This window comes from Quercus lobata, chromosome 4 (genome assembly GCF_001633185.2).
Source record: "Quercus lobata isolate SW786 chromosome 4, ValleyOak3.0 Primary Assembly, whole genome shotgun sequence".
Lineage (NCBI taxonomy): Eukaryota > Viridiplantae > Streptophyta > Magnoliopsida > Fagales > Fagaceae > Quercus > Quercus lobata.
Genome location: NC_044907.1, coordinates 37,342,448 through 37,359,505, shown reverse-complemented (window position 1 = coordinate 37,359,505; position 17,058 = coordinate 37,342,448). Strand labels below are relative to the sequence as shown.

The 17,058-nt window shown below is 43.5% G+C and overlaps 2 protein-coding genes across 2 annotated transcripts; both read left to right on the top strand.

Annotated features, from left to right (window-relative positions):
- Positions 1-9: 9 nt before the first annotated feature.
- On the top strand, positions 10-2,468 carry LOC115984122. Its single transcript, XM_031107035.1, has 4 exons — positions 10-509; positions 601-1,563; positions 1,646-1,975; positions 2,056-2,468. The coding sequence occupies exons 1-4, from the start codon at positions 36-38 to the stop codon at positions 2,119-2,121; spliced, it is 1,833 nt and encodes a 610-aa protein (XP_030962895.1). The 5' UTR covers positions 10-35; the 3' UTR covers positions 2,122-2,468.
- Positions 2,469-3,615: 1,147 nt separating this feature from the next.
- Positions 3,616-6,774, top strand: LOC115985143 (transcription factor UNE10-like). The gene is made up of 3 exons (XM_031108110.1): positions 3,616-3,627; positions 5,522-5,839; positions 6,631-6,774. Exons 1-3 carry the CDS (start codon positions 3,616-3,618, stop codon positions 6,772-6,774), a joined length of 474 nt encoding a protein of 157 aa, XP_030963970.1.
- The last annotated feature ends 10,284 nt before the right edge of the window (positions 6,775-17,058 follow it).

Below are 17,058 nucleotides of genomic sequence, written 5' to 3'. Positions count from 1 at the left end.
CTAATTGGGAGGTCTCAGGTGTTAAGCACCATGTGATGCAGAAGATTTCAGTTGATTTAAGTCTTAGTCAGGTGTATAGATCAAGGAAGGCAGCTAAGGGGCTGATTACTGGGAATGAAGAGGCTCAGTATGGCCTACTTAGAGATTATGCAGAAATGATATTAAGGACAGATGTAGGAAGTAGGGTGATTCTGCAAACAGAGATGGAAAATGAGAATGTAGAGCCCAAGTTTAAAAGGATGTACATTAGGTACAATGCTCAAAAAGTTGGCTTTCTAGGTGGTTGTAGACCCTTTGTTGGGATGGATGGATGCCACTTGAAAGGTAGGTTTGGTGGGCAATTGTTGTCTGCCACTGCCAAGGATGGAAATGACAATATATTCCCAGTGGCAATGGCTGTGGTTGAGCAAGAGAACAAGGATAGCTGGACCTGGTTCTTGGAGCAGTTTGCTGATGACATTGGCAGGCCAGATGAGCTCAATTTGGTATTCATCAGTGACAGGCAGAAGGTATTATCATCTAGCTCATGTTCATGACTTCATTACATGCTTACCTTTTTACATGCTTACTTGCTAACACTGAATGCTTACTTGATTGCAGGGCCTTTTACCTGCAATGGAGACTCTATTCCCAACTGTGGAGCACAGGTATTGTGTGAAGCACATATACAACAACTTCAAGGTTAACCACAAGGGCATGGAGTTGAAGAGTGTACTGTGGAGGTGTGCTAGCACAACATCAGTTAGGGAATTTGAGAGAGGAATGGACCATCTTAAGAGTTTGGATGAAGAAGCTTGGCAGTACCTGGCTGATATAGAGCCTGCACAGTGGACGAGATCCCACTTTTCTTCAAGAGCTTTGACAGATTGTATGGTAAACAATCTGAGTGAGAGTTTTAACTCTATGATTGTGAAGGCTAAAGACAAGCCTATCTTATCAATGCTGGAGTGGATCAGAGTTAGGCTTATGAGCAGGCTGTATATAAAGAAGGCTGGCATAGAAAAGTATAGTGGCAATTTGTGTCCAAGCATACAAAAAAAGTTGGAGCAGTTAAAATTAGAGTGTAAAAGTTTCTGTGCAGTTCCTTCTGGGAGGTTTGTGTATGAGGTTGACAATGAGAGGGAAAGGCATGTGGTGGACTTGGTAAATAGGACATGCAGTTGTAGAGTATGGGACTTGACAGGAATCCCTTGCAAGCATGGAGTTGCAGCCATTTTTGTGAATCGTGAGAAACCAGAAGACTACACCCATCCATGCTACTACAAGGATGCTTATGTGGAGACATACAAGACACCCATACCTCCCTTACCTGGCCAGTCTGAGTGGATGTCAAGTGGCCAACCCAAGCCTGTTGCACCTACTGTCTATAAGCCAACAGGCAAGCCACCCATGAAAAGGAAGAGAGATGCTGATGAGCCGAACCCTTATAAGGTGTCTAGAGGAAACAGGCCAGTGAGGTGTGGAAGGTGTCAACAGGAAGGGCACAATGCAAGGGGATGCAAGGCCAATGTCACTGGTGAGACAGCATGGGAGAGGAGGCAGAAATTGCAGAAAGGGAAATCTGTAAGTTTTTACAAAATTTTTTTATTTAAATGCAAAATTCCAATAACTGACACTGTAAAAACATGCTCATATTTGGTTGCAGGGAAGTAGAAGGCCTTCTACACACAAACAAGGATCCCAGGCCCCATCTTCATCACAGACCCAATCCTCAGCTCAGCCTCCACCAACACATCAGCCTTACCCTATGGCCTCATCCAACCAGGCAGCAGGGTCACAGCCACAAGCTCCAGCTCCACAGCCTGGGCCACAAGCTCCATGGTTAGGGCCACAAGCTCCATGGTCACGGAACCCAAGTCAATGGTACTCTTCAAACTTCAGGTACACAATTAGAGGAGCTCCTTGGTTCTCTTCAAGCCAGCCAACACCACACACCCCTGCAGAAACATGGGACAATAGACCACTATCATCACAGGTACTGTAGTGTTAGGTTTGATGTTTTATTCATAAAACTGTGATGCTGGTAGCTAACATGTGAATTATTGTACTTTGTAGCCTACAAGACCACCTGCTACCAGAGAAGCTGCTTTGAGAGGAAGGGGTGATGCAACTAGAGCTTAGAAATGTAGAACAAGAGGTGGAAAGGTCAGCTGTGGTGGGAGAGGCAAGGGCAGTAAATGAAGACTAAGTCAAGACACTTTTGTTGCTATGTATAATGTATTAGGGTTATGTAGTGTTAGGGTTTTATGTAGTGTTAGGGTTAGGCAGGGCAGACAATGGCAGGGCAGACAATGGCAAGACACTTTTTAATATAGCTGTTTAAACACTTTTTGTATTTTTGTAAGTTTTGTAAACATTGGGCAGCTGCAACTCTTTTGGTTGTTGTACCAAATGCCTTATATTTACTGGTGGTTGATGAAAGACTATTCAATGCCACCTTAAAATATGTATACAATTTCCCAACTTAATGACAGGTGTTCAGAATTATTGTTCTGATTATTACAGTTTGTCATATGAGTTATTATTATATGAGTTTGTTTATGTGTGCAGAGTGTATGTGTTGAATAGCAAGTGTATGTGTTGAATTTGTTGTTTTTTCTTGCAAGTTGACATATTGTCATGCACTTTAAATTCACTTTCAACACAATTGTCTTCACACAATGCACTTTATGCACAAACCAACACAGCTCACAACATCCAACAAAATACCAACACCAACAGCTCACAGCTCACAAGTAGCCAATTCACTTTAAACAAAAATACCAACAGCATCTAACGTAAATAACACTTTATCTTAAAAGGCTTATATTATTAAGTGGCTTCAAGCCAATAGCATCTACCACCTTACATAGTTCTCATTCTCAAAAAATTCTTTCATAGTTTTATTACAATATAATTGAGGACCAGTTTATATTACAACCCATCAAGTAGACTCAATCTCATCATTCCAACATTTTCACTTGAGCCAAAATATGAAAACAACATAACCAAAAAAAAAAAAAAACCATGACAGAATTAGTGTAATTCTGCACTTTCTCTCTTGCTTTAAAGCTCTCACTGCTATCTCCTTGGCTTGAACAGAGGAAGTTCGAAACTTTCTCTCCCTCTCAATGGCTTTTGCTGCCCTGTCTTGAGCAATTTCTGTCATTTGGGTAGTTTCTGCTGCTGCTTAGGTAGCTTCTGCTGCTGCTTGGGTAGTTTCTCTTTCCCTTTCACATGCAAGTTGCAGCTTACTCCGCAGTAAATCCAGCTTTTGTTGCACCAAATGGGCAGCTTCATTCCCACGCACACAAGTGGGATTATCAATCCATCTAAAGAAAGGGCACTTGGGACCAATCTGTTCATAAATTGAATTGAACACATCACATTCCAATCTCATGTGAATCAGCTAGATTAAGTAAAAAGTATACTTACCTTATATTGGCTACAACCCAGAAACCTTCTCCCAAAATTATCCACTGTCAGACTTATTCTCAGCACACAAGTCTCATATGTACACAAATGCCCACATGAACCTGAGTAATTTCCACTCAAAGAAGACATCGATTATCAACTTCCTGTGAATCAACGCTATCATCAAAACTTGAAACCCCAGCTCAGAACCATAAAGCAGAAATGTCGTACCTGGTGATGATCTATCTTCGAATATTCAACGACTCAAGACAACCCAAAGTCAGAACCTCACCCTCACATCAAAGCACGATCAGAAAAATCAAAACCCCAGCGTTACAGGGATTTTCGCGTTTGTAGGGCTCGTGAGGAAAAGAGAGTGAGTTCGTGTTGTTTGATCCGTGTAATGTTCTAATTTGGCATAAAAGGGTGTTTTTCTAACGTCTGAGGGTGAGGTGGGTAACAGGGGGGTAACAGATTGATGTACAGGTGGGCAAAGTGATAAGTTTTGAACCACAGGTAGGCAACGTGAAAACGGGCCAAACCTCAGGTGGGTTTACTGTAATTATCCCAAAAAATAAAAAGCCTCAAAGATTTAGATTAGGTATAGCAGGCAGTGTATGCAAATAGATGTGGTCCACTCTATGTTTGAGTACATGGCTGTGGGTATTTTGGGACTAATCCGATGATTTTAGTCCACACACGCAATGCTATGGGGGACAATTTGACAGAAGGTTGTTAGGTATGGAGACAACTACCTGCTCTTACAATAATCGCTTCACTTGGTAGGGCCTAATTAAGTTTGTGTGAAATCAGTTATTTCCATGTTATTAGTGTATGTTTGGATAGTGCGTTTCACGTCTGCATGCGCGTTTTCCTTTTCTTTTTTTTTTCTTTTTTTTTTTCAGCCGCATATTGTTGACTTTTCAGCCATGAACAGTGACTTATGTACTGTTCATGGGTCCCACAAACTCCACTTTTTATTAATTTTTTCATTAAAAATGGGTCTCACGGTACTATTTACACATTTAAAAATTATTTTGCTACAGTGTTTTCAGTTTTCAGTTTTCAATTTCAGCAAAATAAGTTCTATCCAAACAGACCCTTAATCTCTAGTTTTCGGTACTAGTACACTTAAGTAACTTTTGTGTAGAGAAAGAGAGAGTGAAAGAGTGAAAGAGAGATTTTGAGTTATGGGTACACAGATGTATATTTGAGGTTAATTTAGATATGTATTTTTCCATGTCTGTTCTATGGAGTGGGTCTCTCACAAGTATGTGGATCTTAAATGTGGTCATATGACAACTTACTAATAAAAAGTAGGCATCTCCCAAGTATGTGGATCTTAAATGTGGTCATATTTAAATGTGGTCATATGACAACTTACTAATAAAAAGTAGGCATCTCCCAAGTATGTGGATCTCAAACGTGGCCGTATGACAACTTGCTGATAAAAAGTGAGCATCTCCAATTAATTAGGCATCTCCACCCTTTTTCCCACCATAAAATATAGTATCTCCAACTGAGGTTATCCGTTCTGGAGAATTGGTTGATGGATTGGATCAACACATTTAGTGTGTCTTTTCAAACCATTATTTTATTATTCTACCCAAAGAGGTTGCAAGAACTATTTCCTGCATCCACTGCATGCAGAGAACCAGACTCGTATCTGATAAAGAATGAATAAACAATAGAAAAAAAATATTTTAATGGAATAAATGAAAAAAATAAAGAGTGAAAAATTGGCTATTTATAAAATAAAAAAGGAGGTATTTTGACTTGCTAAAATAGAGAGCATTGCTGGAGATACAACTTTTGAGCTCTGCATAGCAGAGTTATGTACATAAAATATTGGAAGTAAATGTAGTGCAGAGATATAAGTACCATATAGTAGACAGAGTTGATCCTCCTGAAAAAACAATGAGAACCAGGCCATAATATTCCTGACTGTTCAATTATCAGAGTGCAATCAATTCTGCAAAAATTTAATTTCATTCCAAGTCATAAACTTTGCACATACAGTAGCTAATTGTGCAAGTTGAAATATAATTTTGGTGATGGTACATAACTAGTTTTGGAGAACAAACATTGATTGGTATTCATTCTGAGAAACTTCCTGGCATTACTACAGACTGACAAGGCTTTAATGCTTGACGAAGTGATTGAATATCTGAAGCAATTGCAAGCTCAAGTCCAAATGATGAGCAGAATGAGTATGCCACCAATGATGTTACCAATGGCCATGCAACAACAACGACAGATGTCCATGATGGCACCAATGGGCATGGGGATGGGAATGGGCATGGGACTTGGTATGGGGATGGACATGAACAATATCAATCGGTCCAACATCACTGGCATCTCTCCTGTTCTTCACTCTACTGCTTTCATGCCTATGACCTCATGGGATGCCGGCTCTGGTGACCGGATACAAGCTACTTCACCCACGGTAATGGCAGACCCCTTTTCCACATTCCTCGCGTGCCAATCACAGGTAAACACGTGTTGGATTCTCTGTTGACAATTCAGCCACAGCTTGACATTCAGTGCATTGTCAAATTTTATTGATTTTGGAAAGATTTTGCTTTTTCTTTGGCTTTTCTTATAGTGATTGAAAGGAACCCTGGTTTATTATGTTGAACAACAGCGACTGAGTCATTTGTTGTATACTGATTTCAATCAGGACGAGTCAAATCATATTTTATCTTGCCTTAAGGACTGTTTACTTTGCTAAGATGATGAAAAAATATTAGCAATTATTTGTAGCATAAATCTCGGTCATATTGAAAGATATGATACTTTCTCTAAACTCTCTTAAAGTTAAGATTCATTTTGACTAACTTTATAAAAGTATTTAATTTATTAAGTCTTCAAAATTCAAATGACATACATTGACACCCCCCACCCTCTGAGAATTGTTTAAAAAAAGGAGGAAACAAAAGTTTTCTTTGTAAATTGTTTCATTTCTTTATTTTTTTTACTTGGTTTTTATGTCATATATGTTGCTGAATTTATAACTGTCAGTTTCCATTATTTGTTTAGAAACTTTTTTGTGTGTGCCTATATTTTAAAGATCTTGGTTAGTAATCCAATGATCTTTTGAGATCGTAAAGATGACGATTAGTACAAAATTCATTGCAGCCAATGACCATGGATGCAATGAAAGTCTCTAAAGTCTAAAGATACATTAATATATTCCACACTTCAACTCTGTTCTCTATAAATGAGTACCATTTCCAGGTACTCTGCATAAGCAATAAGAACAAAACGCAGAGAGCAAAGAGCTGCAAAGTGCTACCACTTCATTTCCCCCTTAGAAGAATGGACACGAACAAATTCGCTGATCTTCGCGCCGACGGGTACATAGCTATCTCTTTTCTTTAGTTTTTTGTTCTGAGTTTGTCATGAATTCTACTAATAGTTCAAGTCCATTTTTGTGCTAAGTTCTATCCATACCAAGTTTCAACAATAACTTGTTGGTGTTTTACTTACATATGCATTGCTTATGTATAGATGCCTTAATCATTTACTTATTTTGGTGCTGTAATGATTAACAATTGCATATGTGCCTTCAATTAATGTTCCATTTATCTTGCATATCCAAGTACAGTTTGGTGGGAAGTATTTTAAAGTTGTATAGCCAAGAAGATTGTGGCACTAAATATAGAATCCATCTTTAATCTTTTGTTTGTCTGTAGGACATTAGGACCTGTTCAATGCATTGATTTCAGATAACGAAAAAAATGATCTGAGTCTTTTCTTGGTTTGGATTTGTTTGAAATTTTGACATATATATCGGTCTGTCTAAATTTTACTGTCCGAACTTTCTACCATGTCATTTTGTGTTCGGTGTAATATTTGGGTTTTGTTTTTATCCAATATAACCCGACCCTCCTCTCTGTCTCTCTCTTTTATGGAAACTTTTAGTTTAAGGGCCAATAAAGATGATAGACGTGGAACTTTTATTTAAGGTGCCAATAAAGATTATGGACATTATTTATTTATTTGATTTATTCTGTCTTTTACCTCACCTACTGTTCTTTCATTTTTGTTTTCCATCATTTCTATTTTTGGCATCGTATTTTTATTTTCTAAAATTTGAGCCTTTGTAGTTTATAATTTTTGGATTTTTTTTTTTAGTTCACCAAATTTGTATTATCATATTGTGAATGTTTCATAATAAAAATTGTATTAATTTAAAAAAAATATATATATTGAAGTGACTAGTCGTCGTAGTCCATACAGATAAAATGAGGCCACTCTCTAACCACAAGACAACTAACTATATTAATATTTATAAAAAATATTATAGAAAATAAAATATTGTGCCCCAATTTTTCTTTTTTAGATTTGATAACCCCTCAAAGCATTTTCTATTTAAGGTGAGAGACTATTTTAACTCGTGTTATATAGATTTTCCTCTCTCTCTCTCTCTCTCTGTTTCAACGTGTCTTTCGTGCACCCATTTTTGTCTGGACTCCATTTTTTCAAGTTCAAGACCAATCTCTTTCTCATTCCACTCTCTCTATTGTCCATTCCCAAATTGTTCTCTCTTCAAAATCCCACACTTCAACCCCTCTGATAGATTCATGAAGAGCAGTGCAGTTGGCTCTCATCCAAATTTATCTCTCTTTGTGTAAACTTCTGTTTAGGCTTCCAAGAATTTGAGGATAAGAATTGAAGGAAAATCTTTGATCTCGTAAAAGATTTTTGTTTTCTTAGCTGGGAAATAGTTAAAATTTGGGATTGATCAAATTATGGATGATTCTTTGAGGGTCAACCCATCAAAGTTTGTAACTTTGTTGATTCTTTGAGTTTCTAATTATTTTTTCTATATTGTCAATCCAAGCATCCATCAAATCTTAGATTTCTTGAATTTAACTTAACTAATAATAAACTTTAAACTTTTAAGTCAAAAATTAATGCATGAATTCAATGCAACTTGAAGATGATAAAATATAGAGCCTGTTGGGCCTACCTTAATGGGCCTGACGGATTGGGACTGTTGGACCTGTGTGAAGATGGTCCCATGCGCTGTGAAAGCCCATCGCTGACAGACGCAGTATGGGCCCATGACCCGAAATCTCTATCGCCCAGAAAAACACTAAGATCCAAAAAGGGAAATCGTTGCTCACCACATTTTGGAGAATTGGTATCATAGTCCCACATTGGAAAGATCTGGAGGTCAAAAGGAAAAGCCTACTCTCCACCACTATAATCCCACATTGGAAAGATCTGGAGGTCAAGAAGAAAAGCCACCTCTCCACCACTATAAAAGGACTGACATTCTCGGAAATCGGGGTAAGATTAATTGACCCTTTCTTGCGCTCTAAAAAGTAAAACGACGAATTCTGACTTGACCTAAAAGTAAAACGACGAATTCTGACTTGACTTTCGGAGAGTGTTAGGCCGGCACCACACCGGTGCTCTCTAAAGGTTTTCTTCGATTGTTCTTGTCGTGCAGGTTCGCTTTGAGTCGCGAGTACGGTGTGATCTATTGGTGACAATTTTCAACGTCATCAGTTGGCGCCGTCTGTGGGAAATCGATCACTTCCTAGACAAAAGAGTTACATGGTACTCACTCGCTCAATGGCAACCACGAACGACGTTCAAGAAGAAGAAGCCCCTACGACTGCCCTTGAGAAACAGGTCAGGACGCTCGCCACAGCCGTGGAGCGCCTCACCAAACAAAACCACGACCTAGAAGAGCAGCTGAACCAAAAGAATGCGGCGGTCAATAACCAAGGAGAGGATCAAGAAGGGACCAGCGCTGAGAGGAGAAATCAGGACGGACAACAGGAGAGTAACGCCCCGAGCAGACCAGTGCGACGGGACATTAACATCCCTTCCCCGACGGAGACGGTTCCACAATCCTTCATCGCGGAGATGCAGGCGATGAAGGAACAGATGGATGTAATGATGAACGCTCTCAAGGGTCGAGTGTCAAGTGATCTTGACGACCTCGTCAACCGGACTGACTCGCCATTCACGACATCCGTCAACTCCTTCCCCCTGCCGAATAAGTTCCGAATGCCAAATATGGATAGTTATGACGGAGTAAAGGACCCTCTAGATCACCTAGAGACCTTCAAGACCCTGATGCACCTTCAGGGAGTGGCAGACGCGATTATGTGCAGGGCCTTTCCTACAACCCTAAAGGGCGCAGCAAGGATTTGGTTCAGTCGGCTAGCACCCAACTCCATCAGCACCTTCAAGGAACTGAGTGCTCAATTTACTACGCACTTCATCGGAGGACATCGGTATAGAAAATCCACGGCTTGTCTAATGAATATCAAGCAGCGAGAGGAGGAGACGTTGCGAGCCTACATATCACGCTTCAATAAGGAAGCGCTCTCGATCGACGAGGCCGACGACAAAATATTGGTAGCAGCATTCACGAATGGGCTGAAGGGGGGTAAGTTTTTGTTCTCCTTGTACAAAAACGATCCTAAGACCATGTCGGAGGTGCTTTACAGGGCCACCAAATATATGAACGCCGAAGACGCGCTACTAGCCCGAGAAGATAGACCCAAGAAAAGAGACAGACAAGAGGATCCCCGGCAGGACCAGGGGCGGAAAAAGGGAAGGATGGGAGACCGAAGGGAGGACAGACGTCCAAAACCCACGGGCGGAAGGTTCACAAGTTTCACCCCGTTAACCGCGCCGATAGACCAAGTCCTAATGCAGATTAAGGACGAAGGGTCCCTGACGTTCCCAGGAAAGCTGAAGAGTGATCCCAGCAAAAGGTCCAGAGACAAATATTGCCGCTTCCATCGTGACCACGGCCACGACACGGCCGATTGCTATGACTTGAAGCAACAAATCGAAGCCCTTATCCGACAAGGGAAGCTGCAGAAGTTCGTCAACAAGGGAAGAACGGATCAACCCCCACAAGAACAACATCCCCGCCGAGAAGACGGGCGGCCAAGACCCCCATTAGGGGACATAAGAATGATAATCGGAGGAACGGCTGCGGCCGGATCGTCAAAAAAGGCTCGCAAAACATACCTTCGGATGGTGCAGAATGTCCAGCTGACGGGCATAGTGCCAAAGATAGCAAAAAGAGAAAGCCCTGTTTTTTGGTTCTCGGAAGAGGATGCACGGCGCCTACACCACCCACACGACGATGCCCTCGTCGTCAGCCTGCGAACAGGAGACTACAACATGCACCGAGTATTGATCGACAACGGCAGCTCGGCCGATATCATGTACTATCCGGCATTCCAGCAAATGAGGATTGACAGGGGGCAGCTGATACCGACAAATGCTCCGCTCGTTGGTTTCGGAGGGAGTAGGATATTCCCTTTGGGCTCGGTAACGTTACCGGTGACGGTAGGAGATTACCCCCCAACAAATCACCAGGAACGTGACATTCTTGGTGGTCGATTGTTCGTCCGCCTACAATGCTATTCTTGGACGACCTACGCTCAACTCGTGGAAGGCGGTAACATCAACTTACCACCTAATGATCAAGTTCCCAACGGAGTATGGGATAGGAGAGCTACGCGGAAGTCAAGTTGCCGCACGAGAATGCTACGTAACTATGATGGAAATGCAAGACCAAATCCAGGCCTTGAGCATAGAAGAGCACCGAACGATGGCAGAACCCACAGAGAGGCTGGAGGAGATAACTCTCGACAGTTCCAATCTGGACAGAACCACCAAGATCGGAACGCTTGCCAAACCCGCAATCCGTCAAGAGCTCGTAGCTTTCTTGAGGAGCAATAAGGATGTGTTCGCCTGGAGCCATGACGATATGCCAGGAATAGATCCCTCGGTCATGGTACACAAATTGAATGTATTGCCCTCATTTCCACCCGTCCGAAAAAAGAAGAGAGTGTTCGCACCGAACGAGACCAAGCAATAGCGGAAGAGGTCCGCAAACTCCAAGAGGCAAGTTTCATCAGGGAAGTCTACTATCCCGATTGGCTGGCGAATGTGGTAATGGTAAAGAAAGCGAGCGGCAAGTGGCGGATGTGCGCGGATTTCACCGATCTTAACAAAGCGTGCCCTAAAGATAGCTACCTCCTCCCAAGGGTCGACATCCTAGTAGACTCGACGGCTCAACACCAATTATTAAGCTTCATGGACGCCTTCTCGGGTTATAACCAGATCCGCATGCACGAGGCCGATCAGGAGAAGACTTCGTTCGTAACCAGCCAAGGACTATTCTGTTACAAAGTAATGCCATTCGGCCTGAAGAATGCGGGGGCAACATACCAGAGGCTAATGAACAAGATGTTCGCGCAGCAAATCGGGAGGAATGTCCAAGTCTATGTCGACGACATGCTGGTAAAGAGCCGGAAGGAGGAAGACCACCTGGAGGACCTTAAGGAAACATTCGGTACACTCCGATCCTACAACATGAAACTCAATCCGGGAAAGTGCGCATTCGGCGTAACGGCAGGCAAATTCCTAGGGTTCATGGTTTCCCAGAGAGGAATTGAGGCTAATCCGGACAAAATCCGAGCCATAGTAGAGATGGCCCCCCCGCGAAATGTGAAGGAGATACAAAGCCTTAACGGCAGGATAGCGGCATTAAATAGATTTGTGTCGAGAGCAACGGACAAGTGCTTGCCTTTCTTTCGCACATTAAAGAAATCTTTCGAGTGGACGGACGAGTGTCAGCAAGCGTTTGAGGAATTAAAGGCATACCTATCTTCACCACCCCTATTGAGTCCCTCGCAACCTGGTGAAGAACTTTTCCTCTACTTGGCCGTCTCCTCTGTCGCCGTCAGCGCGGCCTTAATCAGAGAAGAGGATAATGCACAGAAGCCTGTATACTACGCCAGCCGGGCTCTCCGCGGTGCCGAAGAAAGATACCAACCCATGGAGAAACTCGCTTTTGCATTGGTCACGGCGGCTCGTAAGCTCAAACCCTACTTTCAAGCCCATACCGTGAACGTAATGACCGACAAGCCCTTGCGAAGGGCACTGAGTAATCCTGAAGCCGCAGGTCGACTGACGCTGTGGGCAATAGAATTGAGCGAGTTTGATATCAAGTACCGACCACGTGTGGCCATTAAGGGACAAGCTGTAGCCGACTTCATAGCAGAGTTTACGCATGACGAGGACAAGGGGGCAGAAGAACCCCCCCAGTGGAGCATCTACACCGACGGATCATCCAATCGGCGAATTGGAGGGGCCGGCATAGTATTGCTGTCACCTGAAGGAGACAAGATCGAATGTATGGTCCGTCTCGACTTCCCCATCACCAACAATGAAGCAGAATACGAAGCGGTGGCGGCAGGAATCGACCTAGCCAAAGCCGCCAGAGCTGAAAGTGTGGTCGTTTATTGCAACTCTCAAGTCGTGACCAATCAAGTAAACGGAGATTATGAATGCAAGGGGGAAAGGTTGAAGAGATATCTTGATCAAGTAAGGGCGAGTGCCAACGGGCTAAAAGCGACGGTCGTCCAAATACCAAGGGGAGAAAATGAGCTCGCCGATCGTCTAGCGAAGACCGCTTCAGCAGAACATATGGTGACACCGGGTAATGTACTTTCCTTTGTTCAACTCTTTCCACTAATAGACCCCGACAACATGCAGGAGATACACTCCGAAAGAAACTGGACTACACAGATAACTTCATACTTGAAGGACGGGTTACTGCCACAAGAGAAGGAGGCAGCGAGAAAGCTAAAAGTCCAAGCGGCAAGGTTCGTCTTGATAAAAGACATTCTTTACAAGAGAGGTTTCTCCCGCCCTTATCTAAGATGCCTCGGGGTTGAGGAGGCAGACTACGTAATGAGGGAAGTTCACGAAGGGATATGCGGGAACCATTTTGGATCGCGGTCATTGGTGCACAAACTGGTACGAGCTGGGTATTACTGGCCAACCATGCAGAAGGATGCCGAGTCTTACGTTAAAAGCTGCGACAAATGCCAGAGGTTCAGCAATTTTATCGGACGGCCAGCTGAAGAGCTGACCCTTATAACGGCTCCATGGCTGTTCGCTCAGTGGGGACTAGATATCATGGGACCTTTCCCAACGGCGGTAAGGCAGCTAAAGTTCTTGGTAGTGGGTATTGACTACTTCACAAAATGGGTAGAAGCGGAAGCCTTGGCCACCATTACAGAAAAGAACATTAGAAGTTTTGTCTGGCGGTGCATCGTATGCAGGTTCGGTATTCCTAGAGTCCTAATCTCAGATAACGGGAGGCAGTTCGACAACGGCCACTTCCGGGATTTCTGCGCATAGCTAGGAATAAAAAACCACTACTCATCACCCGCCCATCCTCAGGCTAATGGCCAGGTTGAAGTCACGAATCGATCCCTGCTAAAGATTATCAAGACTCGGCTCGAGGGGGCAAAGAGCATATGGCTCGATGAATTGCCGAGCATACTGTGGGCATACAGGACAACGGCGAGGACTCCAACAGGAGAGACGCCATTCCGACTGACATACGGGAGTGAGGCGGTCATCCCAGCAGAAGTTGGGCTCACAAGCTGCAGGGTTCACAACCATGACGAAAGCAGGAACGACGAATCCATGAGGCTACAGCTGGACCTGATAGATGAGGTAAGGTCGGCGGCGGAACAAAGGATCGCTAGATACCAGGATCACATGGCCAGACATTACAACTCCCGGGTCCGACACAGAAACATCCAAGTAGGAGACCTTGTACTCAGGAGGGTCATAGGTACAACTAGAGACCCTACACAGGGAAAACTCGGCCCCAACTGGGAAGGACCTTATAGAGTCACGGCATGGAAAAGGAAAGGAACATACCACCTGGAGACAACAGACGGAGAGAAGCTACCGCATCCATGGAATGCCGAGCACTTGAGAAAATACTACCGCTGATAGTAATACGGCGAACGACAACCATGTTTCTTTTTGGCTTTTTATGTTTTTTATAAGTTTTTCATTTTACTGTTTTTCTATTGCTACAATCTTGTCGTGCCTTTTTTAAGCCCAGGGGGGCAGGCACTTTTCCTTTACGCATCTCTATAATTAGATACAATTATGATCTTCTACTTGGATGTCATTCCAATTGTTCACAAAGATAACGAGAGCTAGTTAAAAGTCCATGAGACGGACACAAAATAAAGTCCACAAGATGGACGGAGCATCCCACAGGGACGACAACTTAAAGTCCACAAGATGGACGGATACAAGATAAAGTCCACAAGAAGGACGGAGCATCCCACAGGGATGATATCATCCCACAGGGATGATTACTTGGAATCAACAAGATGGGCGTCCGACGGATCGTCCCTGAAGGATAACTACATAGTCCATAAAATGGACGGATCACCCCCTAACGGGTAATAATTTTACAAGTCCACAAAGTGGGCGGATCACCCCTAACGGTGAATAATTTTACATAGTCCATAAAATGGACGGATCACCCCCTAACGGGTAATAATTTTACAAGTCCACAAAGTGGACGGATCACCCCTAACGGTGAATAATTTTACAAGTCCATAAAGTGGACGGATCACCCCCTAACGGGTAATAATTTTACAAGTCCACAAAGTGGACGGATCACCCCCTAACGGTGAATAATTTTACACAAGTCCATAAAGTGGACGGATCACCCCCTAACGGGTAATAATTTTACACAAGTCCATAAAGTGGACGGATCACCCCCTAACGGGTAATAATTTTACAAGTCCACAAAGTGGACGGATCACCCCCTAACGGTGAATAATTTTACAAGTCCATAAAGTGGACGGATCACCCCCTAACGGGTAATAATTTTACAAAAGTCCATAAAGTGGACGGTGTATCCGCCACAAAGAGGACGGATCACCCCTAACGGGGAATAATTTTACAAGTGGACGGTGTAGCCGCCACAAAGTGGACGGATCACCCAAAACGGTGAGTAATTTAATAAGATCATTAATTGGACGGTATAACCACCACAAGGTGAACGGACCATCGACTTGATAAAAAACTGCCCATAAAAGTGGACGGATAGTACATCGTATACGTCATAGACGGGTCCGATTAAAGGTGAGGAAAACTTTTTAGGTGGACGGATAAACAGAACAGTTTGTCCAAATTAACACTTAATATACAAGAAGACGGAGAGAAAATCCTTAAACGGATACAAATAATGAAGAAGCATATTATGAAAGAAAAACATTGTTCAGTACAAAAGCAAACTTAAAACAAACCGTTTACAAAGTACTAAAAATATATAAAAAGGGGACGGATCCTCCTCAACAATTACAAGGGGTTAATCAGCTTTCTTGGCGTCGGCAACAGGAACCTCATTCGGCATAGCGGACTCTCCGTCACCCTGAGCTGCTTCGTCTCCAAAGAGGTCCTCCGTATTTTCTGAGGCGACGGGCAGAGCAGACGTCTGATCTTGATCAGTGAGTGTTATCATGGACACGTCCAGATCTGGGTAGGCCTTTTTTACCTGACGGAGTGCATCGTCAAAACCTTGAAGGAACGATCCCCCAAGCTCTTTCAGCAAAGCCTTAGAGTCGCGATACTCTTTGACGGCGTCCTCCCTGGCCTGACGGAGCTTCTTCTTCAAATCCTTCACTTCATCATCCTTACCCTTCAAGGCCTTCCCAACTTCTTCCGTCCTCTGTTCAAGCTCTTTTCTGGTCTTCTCAGACAATTTGAATTTCTGCTCCATTGTGGACTTCCACTTGTGCAGTTGGCTAAGCTCCTCCTCTGTCTGCCTAGCTTTTGACCGAACACGTTCTAGAGCCGCTTCACGGTTGAGGCAACGGTCCATCAAGCCCTTCATCATAACCAAGGACTGAAATAAACAAAATTAAGAGGGGTTAAATATAAAACTAAGAGCGGACGGACATACACTGACGGATAAAAAGGTTACCTGTCCAACGACGAATAAACCCGTCTCCCCCATTGCCTCCGTCGAATGATTCCCCAGGTCCTCGTAGTCTTCTGCGGAAATTATCGACGAAAGCTTCTCCAAAGCAAACTTCGAGTCGTCACGGAGAAGGGGAGGGGGTTTCTCCTCGCTGACGGGTGGGGCTTGCATGAAGCCCTTACCAGATCCGTGTTTGGCTGGGGTGACGGCTTTAGAACCCTCAGCCATCAGGCCCACAACGGGTTCCAATGAAACCTTCGGCTGCTTGAACGGACGGTCAGACTTCGGCGGTTGCTTCCTCTTGGCCGACGACCCCGGCGCCTTGGGGCCTACAACCTCACCCGTCTTCTTTTGCTCGACGGCCAGCGTTTTTATCATTGCCCTTCTCTTCGCGTCGTCCATTTCTGCAATACAGGACGGATGAGTATGTTCTCAAAATTAAAGGCTATTTTCAAGGGTAAAAGCTGACGGACTTACGTCTGTATATTCTTTCGTCGTATGCAATGGCCTCGCGTGTAGGTTCTGGACCGTCACAATACCAGTGTATTGTTTTCGGATTCACTAACTTGGGCCAGGTCTTCTCTTCCGGCTTACTTTTTCTGCAAATCTTTTCAAGGAAGCTGAATTCTTCAAGGCTAACTTGCGGGCGCCGTCTACCTGCAGAGAGAGACGACTAAGACATACAAAAAAATGGACGGATATGAAAAGCATTGCAAAATTAAGACGGGTGCATACACGATTGATTTATCACTGCCCAGGTTGTGTCAACGGGCAGATACTCCGTCTCCCCTGGACGGTTCATCCATCTGTCACCCTCAAGGAAGAAGTAACGACTCTTCCAGTCTCTGTTTGAGTCTGGGGTCTCAAAG